Here is a 15,329-nt window from a genome sequence, read left to right as displayed (position 1 = left end):
TCTTAGCTTATCACAGGAAAACATAGGAAGTGTTCAGATGCACATGGTTTTGAGATTGCAATGGTGATGTTTTTAACATGATTTCACTTAGTGACAGTCTGAAGAGATAGTGTGAAAGATTTGTTTCCTTCAGTGTCTTTCTTGCCAAAACTGAAACCCACTAAATGATCTTGAAGTCCCCTGTTTCCCTTCAGATGAACGCTAGGGTCCCTGCTCTTGCTGCATTTCAATGGTCCAGAGCTTAAAAGTCCACTGATGTCATGGCCAAGCTCTAGATCAAAGTTCCTTCATGTTATCCAGACACCTATGCACTCACCAACAGGAAGAACTAAAACTGTCAGGCAGACAGTCATTCAAGCTCACTCCTTTGTATATCTCACCTGATGGAAACAGGCATTGAGAGCTGAAATATACTCAAAAGGCTTCTTACTGATGAAGTGAAAGTGAAAGTCACTGAGTCATATCCAACTCTTTGTGAGCCCATAGACTATACAGTCCATGGAATTCTACAGGCCAGAATACTGGAATGGGTAGCCTTTGCCTTCTCTAGGGGATCTTCCCAACCCAGGGATGGAACCCAGGTCTCCTGCATTGCAGGCTAATTTTTTTCCAGCTGAGCCACCAGGGAAGCCCAAGAATACTGGATTGGGTAGCCTATCCCTTCTCCAGCAGATCTTCCTGACCCAGGAATCAAACCGGGGTCTCCTGTATTGCAGGTGGATTCTTTACCATCTGAGCTACCGGGGAAGTACTGATGAAGGGGCTCTAGCAAAGACAGCAGTTTCCGCCTGAGTGCAGGTAGGGGCGAGGCCAGAGGAGCCAATCTGACCTCCCGGCCAGGCTCCCCCGTGCCTCCCAGCACACCGTCACTGCTTCTCAGCAGTGAGGCTGCCAGTTCTGCCACCTCTGCCCCCTGCATCTGTTATGCTGCTCTCTTCTTTAACACAGCACTTTTTTTCTATATAGGTCACTATCATTGGGTTGGTTACATGTGAACCCTGTTCTTTCTACTTTCATCCTAGGATGCATTTGGTCTACTAAGGAAGACTCTGCAGACAATTGATCCTCTGCATTATAAATCAGCGTGATTAGTTTAATTCTAAGGAGTTCTTACCTTCTTTGTTTTGACTCACCTTTAGCAATTGTACTAAGTCCTCTGCCACATGTTAGTTATGATAATGTGTTAGTCACTTAGTCATGTCCAGGTCTTTGCGATTCCACCAGGCTCCTCTGTCCTTGGGACTCTCCAGGCAAGAATACTGGAGTGGGTAGCCATTCCCTTCTTCAGGCAATCTTCCTGACCCAGGGATTGAACCCAGGTCTCCCTCATTGCAGGCAGATTCTTTACCATCTGAGCCACGAGGGAAGCCCAGTTATGATAGCTCTCCTTTTATTTATTTATTTGGCTGCACTGAATCTTAGTGACAGTGTGTGAGCGCTTAGTTGCAGCATGCGGGATCTAGTTCTCTGACCAGGGATTGAACCCAGATCCCCTGCATTGGAAGTGAGGAGTCATAGGCACTGACACACCAGGGAAGTCCCAACTTTTCTTTATATCACAGACCTTTTTACAACTCAGAGTATTTCTAAGTTTCCCATCAAATTATTTTCTTCCAGGTAGAATACTATCTTAGAATTTGTTTTCTCTTGAGATTTGGGACTGAATATTGATCTTTTTTCTGCCATCAATGATAATTTGTTTAAAAAGGCCAAGGTTTGTAGCAAAGAGATTAAATCTCAGGGGGTGCTTTGTGCCCCAGTTCTGTGTTTCTAACAATCTCTATGTGTGAATCTGTTCTTTCCATCAGAGATTACACAGAGCACTAAACACATCATTTGTAGAGGAAAAGCAACAGCGTTTCAAGACTAAACGTGTGGAAAAGAGGTAAGACGAGGCCAGTTCCAGGTGTCATTTATGCTTGTTAAAAGCTTAAAGATGCAACTAAGACTCCGTGCTCAAGAGGGAAATTATGTACAATAATTCAAATCAAATCAGGACTAAGTTGTTGAGAAACAACTTATATGTTGTTTCTAAAAATTTTTGTTTCAAATAAAAAATATGTTGTTTCAAATAGAAATCAGTTCAGTTCATTCCAGTCACTCAGTCCTGTCCAACTCTTTGCAACCCCATGGAATGTAGCACGCCAGGCCTCCCTGTCCATCATCAACTCCCAGAGTTTACTCAGACTCATGTCCATTGAATCGGTGATGCCATCCAACCATTTCATCCTCTGCTATCCCCTTCTCCTCCCAACTTCAATCTTTCCCAGCATCAGGGTCTTTTCAAAGGAGTCAGTTCTTCGCATCAGGTGGCCAAAGTACTGGAGTTTCAGCTTCAGCATCAGTCCTTCCAGTGAATATTCAGGACTGATTTCCTTTAGGATGGACTGGTTGGATCTCCTTGCTGTCCAAGAGACTCTCAAGCTTCTTCTGCAACACCACAGTTCAAGAGCATCAATTCTTCAGTGCTCAGCTTTCTTTATAGTCCAGCTCTCACATCCATACATGACTACTGGAAAAACCATAGCTTTGACTAGACGGACCTTTGTTGGCGAAGTAATGTCTCTGCTTTTTAATATGCTGTCTAGGTTGGTCATAACTTTTCCTTCCAAGGAGCAAGCATCTTTTAATTTCATGGCTGCAGTCACCATCAGCAGTGATTTTGGAGCCCAAAAAAATAAAGTCTGTCACTGTTTCCACTGTTTCCGCATCTATTTGCAATGAAGTGATGGGACCAGATGCCATGATCTTAGTTTTCTGAATGTTGAGCTTTAAGCAACTTTTTCCACTCTCCTCTTTCACTTTCATCAAGGGGCTCTTTAATTCTTCTTCTCTTTCTGCCATAAGGGTGGTGTCATCTGCATATCTGAGGTTATTGAGATTTCTCCCAGAAATCTTGATTCCAGCTTGTGCTTCATCCAGTCCAACATTTCTCATGATGCACTCTGCATATAAGTTAAATAAGCAGGGTGACAATATACAGCCTTGACCTATTTCTTTCCCTATTTGGAACCAGTTTGTTGTTCCATGTCCAGTTCTAACTGTCATTTCTTGACCTGCATACAGATTTCTCAGGAGGTAGGTCAGGTGATCTGGTATTCCCATCTTTCAGAATTTTCCACAGTTTGTTGTGATCCACACAGTCAAAGGCTTTGACATAGTCAATAAAGCAGAAATAGATGTTTTTCTGGAACTCTCTTGCTTTTTTGATGATCCAATGGATGTTGGCAATTTGATCTCTGGTTCCTCTGCCTTTTCTAAATCCAGCTTGAACATCTGGAAGTTCACAGTTCATGTATTGCTGAAGCCTGGCTTGGAGAATTTTGAGCGTTACTTTGCTAGTGTGTGAGGTGAGTGCAATTGTCCGGTAGTTTGAGCATTCTTTGGCATTGCCTTTCTTTGGGATTGGAATGAAAACTGACCTTTTCCAGTCCTGTGGCCACTGCTGAGTTTTCCAAATGTGCTGGCATATTGAGTGCAGCACTTTCACAACATCATCGTTTAGGATTTGAAATAGCTCAACTGGAATTCCATCACCTCCTAGTGGAGGTTTGTTTTGTTAGTACAAGCTTTGTTTGTAATGATGCTTCCTAAGTCCCACTTGACTTCACATTCCAGGATATCTGGCTCTAGGTGAGTGATTGCACCGTCATGGTATCTGGGTCATGAAGATCTTTTTTGCATAGTTCTTCTGTGTATTCTTGCCACCTCTTCTCAATATCTTCTGCTTCTGTTAGGCCCATACCATTTCTGTCCTTTATTGTGCCCATCTTGGCATGAAATGTTCCCTTGGTATCTCTAATTTTCTTGAAGAGATCTCTAGTCTTTCCCATTCTATTGTTTTCCTCTAGAAATAGAACAGACCAAAAAAATATCTGTACATAGATAGACACTGAAATGCAGGAGAGGCAATAGATGTTGTGAAAAAAGTGCCAGTGTAATCTCTAGGCCCAAGTGTGCACGCATGCTAAGTCTTCCAGTCATGTCTGACTCCGTGTGACCCTAGGACTGTAGGCCACCAGGTTTCTCTGTCCATGGGATTCTCCAGGCAAAAATACTGGAGTGGGTTGCCATGCCCTCCTCCAGGGCACCTTCCCGACTCAGGGATCGAACCTGAGTCTCTTATGTCTCCTGCCTTGGCAGGTGGGTTCTTTACCACTAGTGCCACCTAGGAAGCCCCCTAGGGTCAAGTATCTGGCTTCAAATCTTGACTCCTATACTTATAATATGTGTGGTCCTGGGCAAGTCATTTATTTAACCTCTCTGTACCCCAGTTTTCTCATTTGTAAAAATGAGATAGAGTACCTACTTTCTAGAGACTCTAAGAATTAAATAATACATCTAAAGCCCCCCAAAGCTACTTTAGCTATTTTATTGTGTACCAAATACATGTAAGACTAAATTCATAAGTACCGCAGGCAATTAATTTCATGCAATATTGCCCTTTTGGCATGTTTCCACTCCCGACTCCTTTCCAGCACTCGCAGGAATATTTGAAATATGCAACAGACATGTTCTGCTTAATCCATTTCCTGGCACTGTTACTGCAAACTCCCCAGAAAAGAACATCTCATTAATAGGAAGTAACAGGCATTAAATGCATAATTGACATGTGGAAATTGAAACTCTGCACCTTCCCCACATCCAGCCTGTGGAAAACTGTAGCCTCATTCATGGTGGCTAGAGATGTCAGAAGTATTTGGGTCTGGTACCTGGCTGGCCTCTGTTTCTTGCTGCCTAAGGCAGCCTCTTGGTCTTTTCTTATGTCCACAGGCTCTGTTCACAGCATTACCTCCAAGCAACCCTGTCATCTACAGCAGATCCTCAGCTTCAAGCTGAGGATTACCTTAGCTTTCTGGGTAATTTGAAATCTGATACTCACACTTCTCATTTGCAATGGACAAGGAAAAGGGAGTGGAAAACATGATTCCTTTTCATTATCTGTATCTCCTCAGGGACTGCTGGAGTCCCCTTCTTTGCAGTTTGCATTGAGCTTGTCAGAATCATTTCAGCTATCTCTTACAGCCTCTCTTTCCAGGCAGTGAGCACACTCCCCCCAGCATGGTCTGTGGTCTTCCTGTATCACACTGTGGCCCTGTCAGCAACAAACTGCAGGCTAATCAGGTCATATCTGTTCTATGTCATGTTATGTATATTTTCTTTCTATGTGTTGCATATATTTTTTTCTATAATTATTTTTAACATAAATGTTTAACCAGAGAGGAACACAAGAAGACATAGCAGCAAAGACACCATCTCACAATAACAAAGTATTTGTTCTCCGGCCATAATAGAAACAGGAAGCTACCAGTGATCCCATTTCCAACTGTGATATGACTCCTATTCACATCTCTCTTGCCTAAATTCAGAACCAAATGTGTCTTTCTCTTAACATATCCATGTTTTTTTGGCAGATTCCCTTCTGAAATCTCTTATTTTGAGAAGGAGCTAAGACAACATGCCCTCATGGTTTATTGGGCCCATATTTCCTATGCCACTTTCCTACAACCCAACACCCACTTGTAACCTTTCAAATGCAGTGAGTGTTTGAGGGCCCACTGATGTCAGGTCTCTTCCGAATGGTCTAGTGGAGTATTGAACCACAAAGGTATAAAATTGCCCTGTGAAAACTTTTTAGTGTTAAATTCACTCAACTCACTAGTCACTTTACACTCTAATGCTCAGGAAAGCTTACAATCTATAACTGAAACACTGTAGAGGCTAACAATATAACACATTCATTTCTTCCAGTTAGACACTACATCTGACATTCAGTATCTACCACCTTGCATTCATAAATGGCTCAGAGCCACATGTCAGTAATCAGAGCACTAATGATGCTTCTGCCTATCACCTATCATGGAGTCCAATTTTTGCTTATTATTCTATATTATGTTCCCAGATGTATACACAAAGCTCTGGAGAAAACCAGACTGGCTATTTCTATTTGCTTGATTTCTGAGGTTGCCTGGCATTCTAGGAAAATGTGTTGATGTGTATCTCCTAGGTTTTCCCCACTATGAATCATCCCATAATCCTAGAGTTAGGTCTCTTGGCTCAAAAACTTTCTCTCTCTTTTTTTCCTGCAAGAGTATCTGTGCAAATATCTTTATCTGGTACAACTTTACATTCCTCCTCTATGTTCCACATTGATTGAGTAAATACAATAATAGATAAATGAATGAATTACTAACACATGTGTTTGAGGAAAGGCCTGGAGAAATTTGGGGGCCATGGCATGGATAGATATTGCTCCTTTTTTACTTAAAGCAGAAGAAAAAAGTATATATTGCAAAAGACTATATATATATATATATATATATATATATATATAGACACGCATAGTCCTTAGTTTATTCAGCATGTGATTTTGTGTAAATTTTGGTCTGTCCTTCACTCCACTGGATTTCCAATATACCTCCTCTTTTCTCTTTTCCTCTCACCTCAAGATATACAAATCGTAAACTATATATACAATAATACATACCACAAACAAGATTGTTTTGAAATTATTCAAATTCAATAGGGAAAAAATTGAAGAAAGAAAGGGAAACGTAATGCTAGGAGGAAAATTATAACCATACCTCTGACCTGGAATAAAGTCAGTGGAGCTGTGAGTGGGCTCATTATAAAAATTGTACCCAGCCCAGGACACAGGAAAACTCTGTTATGGTGCCCCCTGTCCATATATATGAGACTTAAAACGTGAGAAATGTTAAAGAACTACAGATTGGCTTAGAAGGTGTTTGTGTGTTTTAATGGCTAGGGGCATATATCACCAATTTTTGCTGTGAGAGAAATTATCTCAACTTATAATGGTTTAAACACCAGTGAGTTGCTTATGAATCTATGGGTCAGCTGTGCAGTCTATGCATTCTGGGCCAAACTTGGCTGATCGTGGCCACACTTGCTCCTTTGCCTACAGCCAGCTTCGGGGGAAGGAGGGAGAAACAGAGCTGGCTGGTCTAGGATGGCCTCAGCTGGTCAACCAAGGAGTCTGGGGACTCACTCTGATAGCCTGTTATTACCCAGCAGACCAGCCTGGACTCGTTCCACTGGAGCAGCAGGGTTCTGAGAGAGGCAGTGGAAGTTTGCGAGGCTTAGAACCGCCACCTGCCACTTCTGCCACTTTCTGTTGGCCAGGACAAGTTATGAGACCAGGCCAAATTCAAGGGGAAGAGAAAACAGACTTTCCCCTTGAACCCTCCTTGATAAGGATGAGCTATGAAGTTATATTACAGAGGGATATGGATGAAAGGAAGAACAAAGGATTATGACTACTTTCACAATCTTCCACAGGGCAAAATGAAACAGGATCACCCTGGTAAGTCCTTGTGTTTTTGTTCTTGTCCATGTAACTGAATCAACATTTATCTCTCCCTTTTCCCCTTCCACTGCAGGTCCTCCCTTCTCCTTCTCCTTAGTAAGAGTCCAGGAATAAAGTCTTGATTCAGTTACATGGATGAGAACAAGGACACAAAGACTTAATACAGTGTTTCTGTTTTATTTTGCCCTGTGGTAGATTGCAAATGGAGAAGGCACTGGCACCCTACTCCAGTACTCTTGCCTGGAAAATCCCATGGACAGAGGAGCCTGGTAGGCTGCAGTCCATGGGGTCGCTAAGAGTTGGACACGACTGAGCGACTTCACTTTCACTTTTCACTTTCATGCATTGGAGAAGGAAATGGTAACCCACTCCAGTGTTCTTGCCTGGAGAATCCCAGGGACGGCGGAGCCTGGTGGGCTGCCGTCCATTGGGTCACACAGAGTCGGACACGACTGAAGCGACTTAGCAGCAGCAGCAGCAGATTGCAAAAGTGATCATAATCCTCCTCCTTTGCCTCCTTCAACAAGGCTGGAAGAAAACAGCAGTCATGTGCTTAAGGCTCTAATCTGTTCTTGTAACAAGAAACTCTTCTCACTGCATCTGACTGTCAGTGTATTTCAGAAACCAGACCCCTTCCTCCTGAACCTAGCCATCAATAGCTCTTTTGCTGTCTACAGCCTTCTCAGGGGTGGCAGTAGTTGGTTTAAGAGGATCCTGAAAGAGGATTGCAAATGTATTTCTCTTTGACTTTCATTATCCCAGCAAGAATTTGAGGATTTCTTGGGTATTTTTTTTTATTATTAAGCTTCAAATCTCAGCTGTCATTCTCAGCTCACAATGTCATCTCTATAATGGGACACTTTTTGCTGAAACCTGCAGCTTGTATGCTTTTATTCTCCTCAAACTCAACTAGTAAACATCAGGGTTGTCCTATGGGACTAAGGATGAATCATATTAGAGTGTCTACTAGCAGGACCATGCTTAGAGTCAAACAGCTGAATAAACAGAATTTCACATCTACCAAAGCATCATCTTTATAGCCATAGACTGTTTCAATGCAGTGTGGCTTTCTGAGCTTCACTGGCAGGAAGAGAATAGAAAAGCATCTAAGGTTCTTCATAAAAGAACATGCCATACCCTGATTCGTCAGCTCCCCAGGTGATACACCCATTCCAGCATCAGGGCAGCATGAGACTTGTTGAGAAGCTGAACTTCAGTTGAAAAGGACCCCTTTTGTCCCCCTGATGCTCCAGCAGGTAGTCTGTCCATGGCTTTGTGACTCCAGCTCTATCTGCATATCCAGCTCTGTATTATTCACAAGGAAGTGGCTGAAAGATGGGCAGAGCTAAAGTGAATCTAAAGAAGTTCAATCTAAAGTGTCTCTTGGTTTCCTAGGTCCAGTGTGGGGCCCCGTCACCTCACCGTGTGGAATACTTCCAACCTGAGTCATGACAATCGACAAAAGTACATCTTTAATGATGAGGGTGGACCAAACCAGCTGGGCGTCCGGACCCACCAGGACATTCCTCTCCCTCCGAGAAGAGAGCTCCCTGCCTCGCTGACCACCAATGGGAAAGCAGACTCCCACAGCGGGGCTCGGAACTCAGTGATGCAAGAGCTCTCAGAGCTGGAGAGGCAGATTCAGGTGATCCGCCAGGAGCTGCAGCTGGCCGTGAGCAGGAAAACGGAGCTGGAAGAGTATCAAAGGACAAATCGAACTTGTGAACCCTGAGTGGCCACGCTGCTCCCCTCTCTCACTTCCTGGCCTTCCTCTGAGCCCTTGAGACACTTTGTAATGCTCTTTTGTAACTACTGACCAAGGTGGGGGGAAGATGAGATTTAGGTCTTCTTAGAGGTCAAGTGTGCTCTCCCCCCACCTGCAAAGCAGTGGCCAGTCTTCTCAAGCTTATTCTGGGTCTCCTGGGTAGGTATGTTTTTCAGAGCAGGAATCTTAGTCAGGAGTAACGCCATGTGAGGAATCTGTGAAAAACCAGACAACCCCAGCTCCTATTAACCTTTTCACCAGGTGCCACATTACTAATTCTGGTTTTTAGTCCTTTCTGTGCACTATCAACTATCAGAGATAAAAGTGTTAACCATATCTGTGTCTTCTTGGGTTGTTGGTTTTAATCTTAGTATATGAAAGTGAAAGCCGTTCAGTCGTGTCTGACTCTTTGTGACCCCATGGACTATATAGTCCATGGAATTCTCTAGGCCAGAATACTGGAGTGGGTAGCCTTTCCCTTCTCCAAATCTTAGTATAGAGCAGGGTTATTCAGGGCCGTGACTTTTGCTACAGCTCCCCAGTCTAGATGTGTTCCCACAGTCTGAATGGGGAGCCAGGGAAGAGCTAGAGACATTTGGGATGGGGAGGTGGGTACTTAGAAAAGTCAGCTGAACTCACTCATATCACTGCAGGCTGATGACTGACTGGATCAGGCCAGAGCCATGGTTTTAAAACGGTCCTGGATCTCTGACACCATCCTAACATTGGGTAGGAACATGTTTACATGCCACTATGAAAGGGGACAGAGATGCAATGAGCAGGAAGAGGACAGACAGAAGAGGCACTAAAATGTACACCATGCTTTTTGAACAACAAAAAAGAAAGTCTGCTAAGGAATGAATAGGGCTTTACTTCTAACTAAGCATCTACACTATAGTGTGTGCCTTTTATAAAGCAAAAAGAGAGAGAAAAGCAAGGCAAAGATGTGACCTTAGGACGAGACTGGGATATTCCTGCTAACTGCCTGCACAGGACATGTGAGCTGGTACTGTGGGTTAATGGAGATGTTCTGCAAGCCATGTACTAGGCTGTTCTCAGATCAGCAGTCACCTGTGTCTTAGCTGTAGGACTCTCAGAGATGAACCTCAAGCCTGTGTACATCACAAGCTTAAGCATTCGGGAATGTGCCCTGTGCTTTTCATATCTGTATGGATCCCTACCAAGTCAGTCTTGCAGCCTCATACCTGCTCATCTGTAAGAAACTGAACAGGCATTGGTCCCTCTGATTTTCCCCCAAACCCTATCTAATGGTTGCTATGAGTAAGCAGTTTCCCCTGTGCCTAGGCATCCCTTTCCCAGTGTACAAAGGCTTGGACATGCAGAACAAGAAAGGAGAATGGACACTATAGAACAATTCTCAATCCCCTAGCACCTCATCAGGGTGCTGACTGCCAGGGCTCATCCCCAAAGGATGGAGTGGTAAAGGGGGTGGATGTAGGCTCAGAAACCTCCTGTTACTGGCACCCCCACGTGACTGACATGTGGTCTAAAAATGACTCTTCAAGAAACACTGTTCTAGAAGTTTGGCTGTTCCAAGCATGGGGAGAATTGAAAAGAAACTTTTATGAGCTTTTCTCAAAAGTCTTCAGCACACACCTGCTGATTCACTGTCCATACAGCCATTCTCACCCTAGGGCACCGTGTCAGACTAGACTTTCTTGTCTATCAATTACTTGCTTTATTTTCTCAGTTGCTTATCATCTTTGCTCCATCCCAATCAATTTGAAGCCTACAATGACTTACCACTGTGCCAAGCACTATGTTCTGTAAGTTGCAGATCATTGCAAAAGCTCCTTAAATGCAAAATTTCTTCCCCTACTTTTGGATGCAATCCCTGAATTCCCACTAAGAGCTGCCCAGTACCCCAGGGAAAGATAACACTTCAAACTGCAAGTAAGATAACACTTAAGCAATTAGTTAGTTGTCTGAGAAATCCCTGGGTGGATATAGGCTTAGACAGTCTGATGAGGGAGGGTTCTTCAGACTTCATCAACCATACAGATGAAACCATTCAACAACGAGGGGACAGTGAGCCCTGGAAACAGACAACTCTGTTTTGAAACGCCCATCTTCCCATGTTCTCACCCCAGACCCAGAAGCAGGTTGCAGCTGCCTTTGAAAGACTATGCCCCTTAGCCATCCAATCCCACCTGCAACAGCTAAGGATGCTCTCAAGACTCTGCCACAATGCTCTGCACTGCTAACCTCTACACAGCCCAGAAAGCTGACGTACAGGTGTACCTCAACTCACGTAACAGCCATGCTCCTAATGTTATACGTGGACACTTTTATAACTCAGCTCAGATCCTGACTACTTGAGAAGCTGGCTACTTAAAGGAACCCCAGAGGTGAATTCTTTTGTAAAGAATCCTTTTGTAATGCAATTAATTATCCCTTAATGTATCTGTTTTGTAAGTTTGGATTTTTGTATATCAGGTTTACCTTAAGCTTCTCTCCTGAGGCATTCTGAGCAGTGGTGATAACATGCCAGACCACCCTGCCCATCCACAAAGTAGATGACCAGGGCATGGCTTCTCAAATATCTCCTGATGAACTATGTGGCCAAAACTGCAGCCAGGATGCAGCCAGAAGCTGCAGGGGCTGAAAGCAGGCTTACTGTTGTCAGCATTGCTTGAATTGCCTCCATGTTCTGGACAAAGAAAAACAAAGAATAGTTGCTTGTGGTGAAATGAAGCAGTCTTCATGTTAAGTAGCAATGATTATTTTTATCAGTAGTAATTGAACAGTGTTTTGCAATTTGTGAAAATGTGTTGTATTTTGTAAAAAGATTTCATGAAATGGTGGGTCCTCTGAAATCCTTCCTTCCTTGTTCTGCTCCACCTAGATTCTCTCAGCTCCCCTCAGGCTCAAGAAACACGAAGATCAGAAGTTTTCAGGTGGAGGGTAGTTTTCTGGTGAAGAAGAAAGAGGCAGGGGGTTCTAAGTTGCCTCCTACTGTGGGTCCTGTTTCATGAGGTCAGATCTATTTTTTCCAAGGTCTGATGTTGGGAAACCAGGAACACGACAGGCCCACTGTCACACACCCGACCGTGTATACAAGGGGGAATTCCTGGCCCAGGAAGCATATAATGAACAGGACTGGGTGAGTTGCGACAGACGGGGCTACTGGTTCATGTAAATAATGAAAACAAGGGCTCTAGAGTTTGGATGCCCAAGGTGGAGGAGCTGGGGAATGCCTCCAACAATTGAAGACATGTTGGAAGAAATGTCTGGGCCAGACAAGCGAGGCAGCCACAGGGACCCAATCGGGTGAAGTCTTTAACATGCCTGGGGGCAACTCTCCATTATCCATGGATCTTGTTGCACAAGCCTTATTCAGGAGTTGCTGCTTCCATGCCCACCAGATAAGTGGTAAGTGGAGCAGCTGCCAAGCAGGACAGAGCTATACCATCTGGGCAACAGACTTCTCAGTGCTGATGCTGGGTCTGTTAGAGCCTTGGGGCTAGTGAGCCCTTCCTTGGTATGGATAAAGACTGAAGGGGAAAAAAAATGACAGAGCCTCTCTTCCTCCCCACTCATATTTTTGATAGGCAAACCAGAAAATTCATCAGGCAAACCAGAAAATTCATCCAGTCCTCAGAAGGGATTGCTTTCTAGTCATCAAAACCACTTCACTCTGCAGCATTTAGTTACTCTTCACCCACCCATGTCCATCTAATCCAGGATGCCCTTATTCGTTTAGTTCCTGTTTTCTGAAAATAACGTACCTATAAGTATTTTCTTAAGGTTTGTAAAGAGTGTTTGCATTGTGTCTTCACTTTAATGTGTGTGCAATTGCTCCACTCCAGGAAGGACTGAAACGCTGTCTTGTGAGCATGAAGTGAACAGGCTGTTTTGCTCCAGCCACTTTTCTTGTACAATCACGTGGATGGACTAGATGTCCTCAGGTCTTTTCCATCTTCAGTTTCTATAACTGTGGAATAAATGTTCAGAGAGAAACTTCACTTCCAGATGTACTGCTGGCATTGTCTTTGGGGACTCGAATGTTGATGTGGGACCAGCCCCTTTCCTAACAGGAGACTGTGACTCCTGTGATGCTGTGACTCCTGCCTGTCTCTGGTGTAGTTCCAAATGGCACAAAACATGCTGTGCAAACTCAGAGCCCTGGTACCGTGACGTTAAACTGAAACAGCTTTGTCGGAGTCATATCCTAGAGAAAGCCATCATACTAAGAGAGCTCTGAAAAACTGCCTGACCACTCTCATTTACTAATTCAACAAACATTTGCTAAACAACTTATATTTATGTGCCAGGTGCTAGAGACACAATTGTAAGATGGGCATGGCCTCTAACTTCAGAGACCTTCTCATTTGCCTTTTCACAACCTGTAAATTGATATAATAGTTGACATTTATTGAGCACCTATTTTAGAAACTGTGATCTCATTTAATCTTCATTAAAACCTCAAGAGATTGGTACTCTAGAGTAGGTAAACTAGACTTCTAGTCTATAAATGGAAATACGAAAAGGGAATTATATGAGTTGCCACAGCTAATACAAATAGGGCGAGATTCATATGCAGGCAGCGCACTCTAGGGCAACCATACTATAGTGTCAGAATATTGACTATCACCTGCAACTTCCTCGGCGTCCAACACCCCTCCCCCAGTCTTTCTGCCATACAGCCACCTGCCCATGCGTCAGCCTGGCTCCCAGCTCCACAGAAAGCTATTGTGGTAACTGCACCTGCTACGGTTCAGTGAACTCAATAGCCCTTGAGTCTCACAGAAATACTGTTTCAGGGATTTCTTTTTGTTTTTCTAGTCCAACCAAGAACTGGTGCAAATTCAGTTTCAGATCACTCAGCAATCCTGCAGTTTCAGGTATTTTGCAATTTGCTGCTGGCAAACTTGCCATCATGTGTCTGCTAACTGGGTAGATGCATTCTTCACACACTATCTCTTGTGTTTTAATCACTAAGTCATGTCCAACTCTTTGCAACCCCATGGACTGTAGCCTGCCAGGTTCCTGACCATGAGATTTCTCAGACAAGAATACCAGAGTGGGTTGCCATTTCCTTCTCCGGGGGATCCTCCCAACCCAAGGATCGAACCTGGGTCTCCTGCATTGCAGGTGGATTTTTTTTTTTTTACCAACTGAGCTACCTAAATCAAATCTTATAAAAAATATAGACCTACTATAACCTAGTTCAACCAACTTACCCAAGTCTGTTTTATATCACTCATTCATTCATTCTTTGGATGCTTGTTCTGAGCCAGGCACTGGGCTGGCTGTTGGAAACAGAAAGATAGAAAGCAGATTCAGATGCCAAGGAGCTCAGTCTGGTGGGGAGACACAAACTGGGAAAACAACATGGTGTGTACTGATAAATAAATATGTATTGGGGGACTTCCCTGGTGGTCCAGTGATTAGGGCTCTGTGTTCTCTCTGCTGATGGCCCAGGTTCAATCCCTGGTCAGGGAACCAAGATCCCACAAATTGAGCATCATGGCCAAAAAAGTGAAATACACATCAGGTACTATGGGAACAAAGGAAACACCTTTCCATATGTGTCTACATGTCATGTGTGCAGTGGGAAAACTGAGTGGAGAGTAATAGTCATCCCAGGTTAAAAAACAAAAACAGCATGTGCGGTGGTGGAGCTGGGAAATTATGACAAAGTATTTAAGAACATCAAATAGTTAAATATGACAGAAACATAAAGCACAATGTAGGTGGCAAGCTACAGGCCCAGAAAGAGAAAAGCAGAGGCAAGACCACTGTGCTAAGTTGAATTTGTATCCCAAAGACCATAGGAACCATTAAAGGATTTTAAGCTGAAAGGGATCTGGGATGAGATGAGGCTCCTCACCACTAGGGAGAACTGGCTGTCATTCACATGCATTTAGTCTGTCTGTAGGGCAGTGAGCAAATGAAGTTAACTTTTTGATCTTCTAGAGTGACTGGGCCATGACCATCAGTTAACCTCGACAAGTAGACTTCGAGACAGACACAGATAAATACACAAGGCCTAGATTCCAAAGAAAATGTCAGTTTTGTTTTTCCCAGAAATAAAAAATGTAGAAGAAAGAAAAACTGACCTCTCAATTACTTTATCTGCAAAATGCTGTTTTGAGTATTTACTAGGTACCAGGTGCTGTGCTGAATGGTTTATATATATCATCTCATTTTATTCTCAAAAACAATCCTTTAAAGTAATTATTGTTTTATAGATGAAGAATCTGAAGTAGAGAG

At 43.4% G+C, this 15,329-nt stretch overlaps 1 protein-coding gene across 1 annotated transcript in view; it reads left to right on the top strand.

The window, feature by feature from the left end:
- Window positions 1–13,102, top strand: part of GRIN3A (glutamate ionotropic receptor NMDA type subunit 3A) — a 212,291-nt gene extending 199,189 nt beyond the window's left edge. The window contains exons 8-9 of the mRNA XM_025282153.3: window positions 1,809–1,885; window positions 8,723–13,102. Of these exons, the coding sequence (XP_025137938.2) occupies window positions 1,809–1,885; window positions 8,723–9,059 (414 nt within the window). The 3' untranslated portion in view covers window positions 9,060–13,102. The remainder of the gene's footprint in view (window positions 1–1,808; window positions 1,886–8,722) is intronic.
- Window positions 13,103–15,329: the final 2,227 nt, after the last annotated feature.

This window comes from Bubalus bubalis, chromosome 3 (genome assembly GCF_019923935.1).
Source record: "Bubalus bubalis isolate 160015118507 breed Murrah chromosome 3, NDDB_SH_1, whole genome shotgun sequence".
NCBI classification, from domain to species: Eukaryota; Metazoa; Chordata; class Mammalia; order Artiodactyla; family Bovidae; genus Bubalus; species Bubalus bubalis.
Note: the sequence above shows the minus strand (reverse complement) of the source record. Positions and strands in the feature narration are given on the sequence as shown.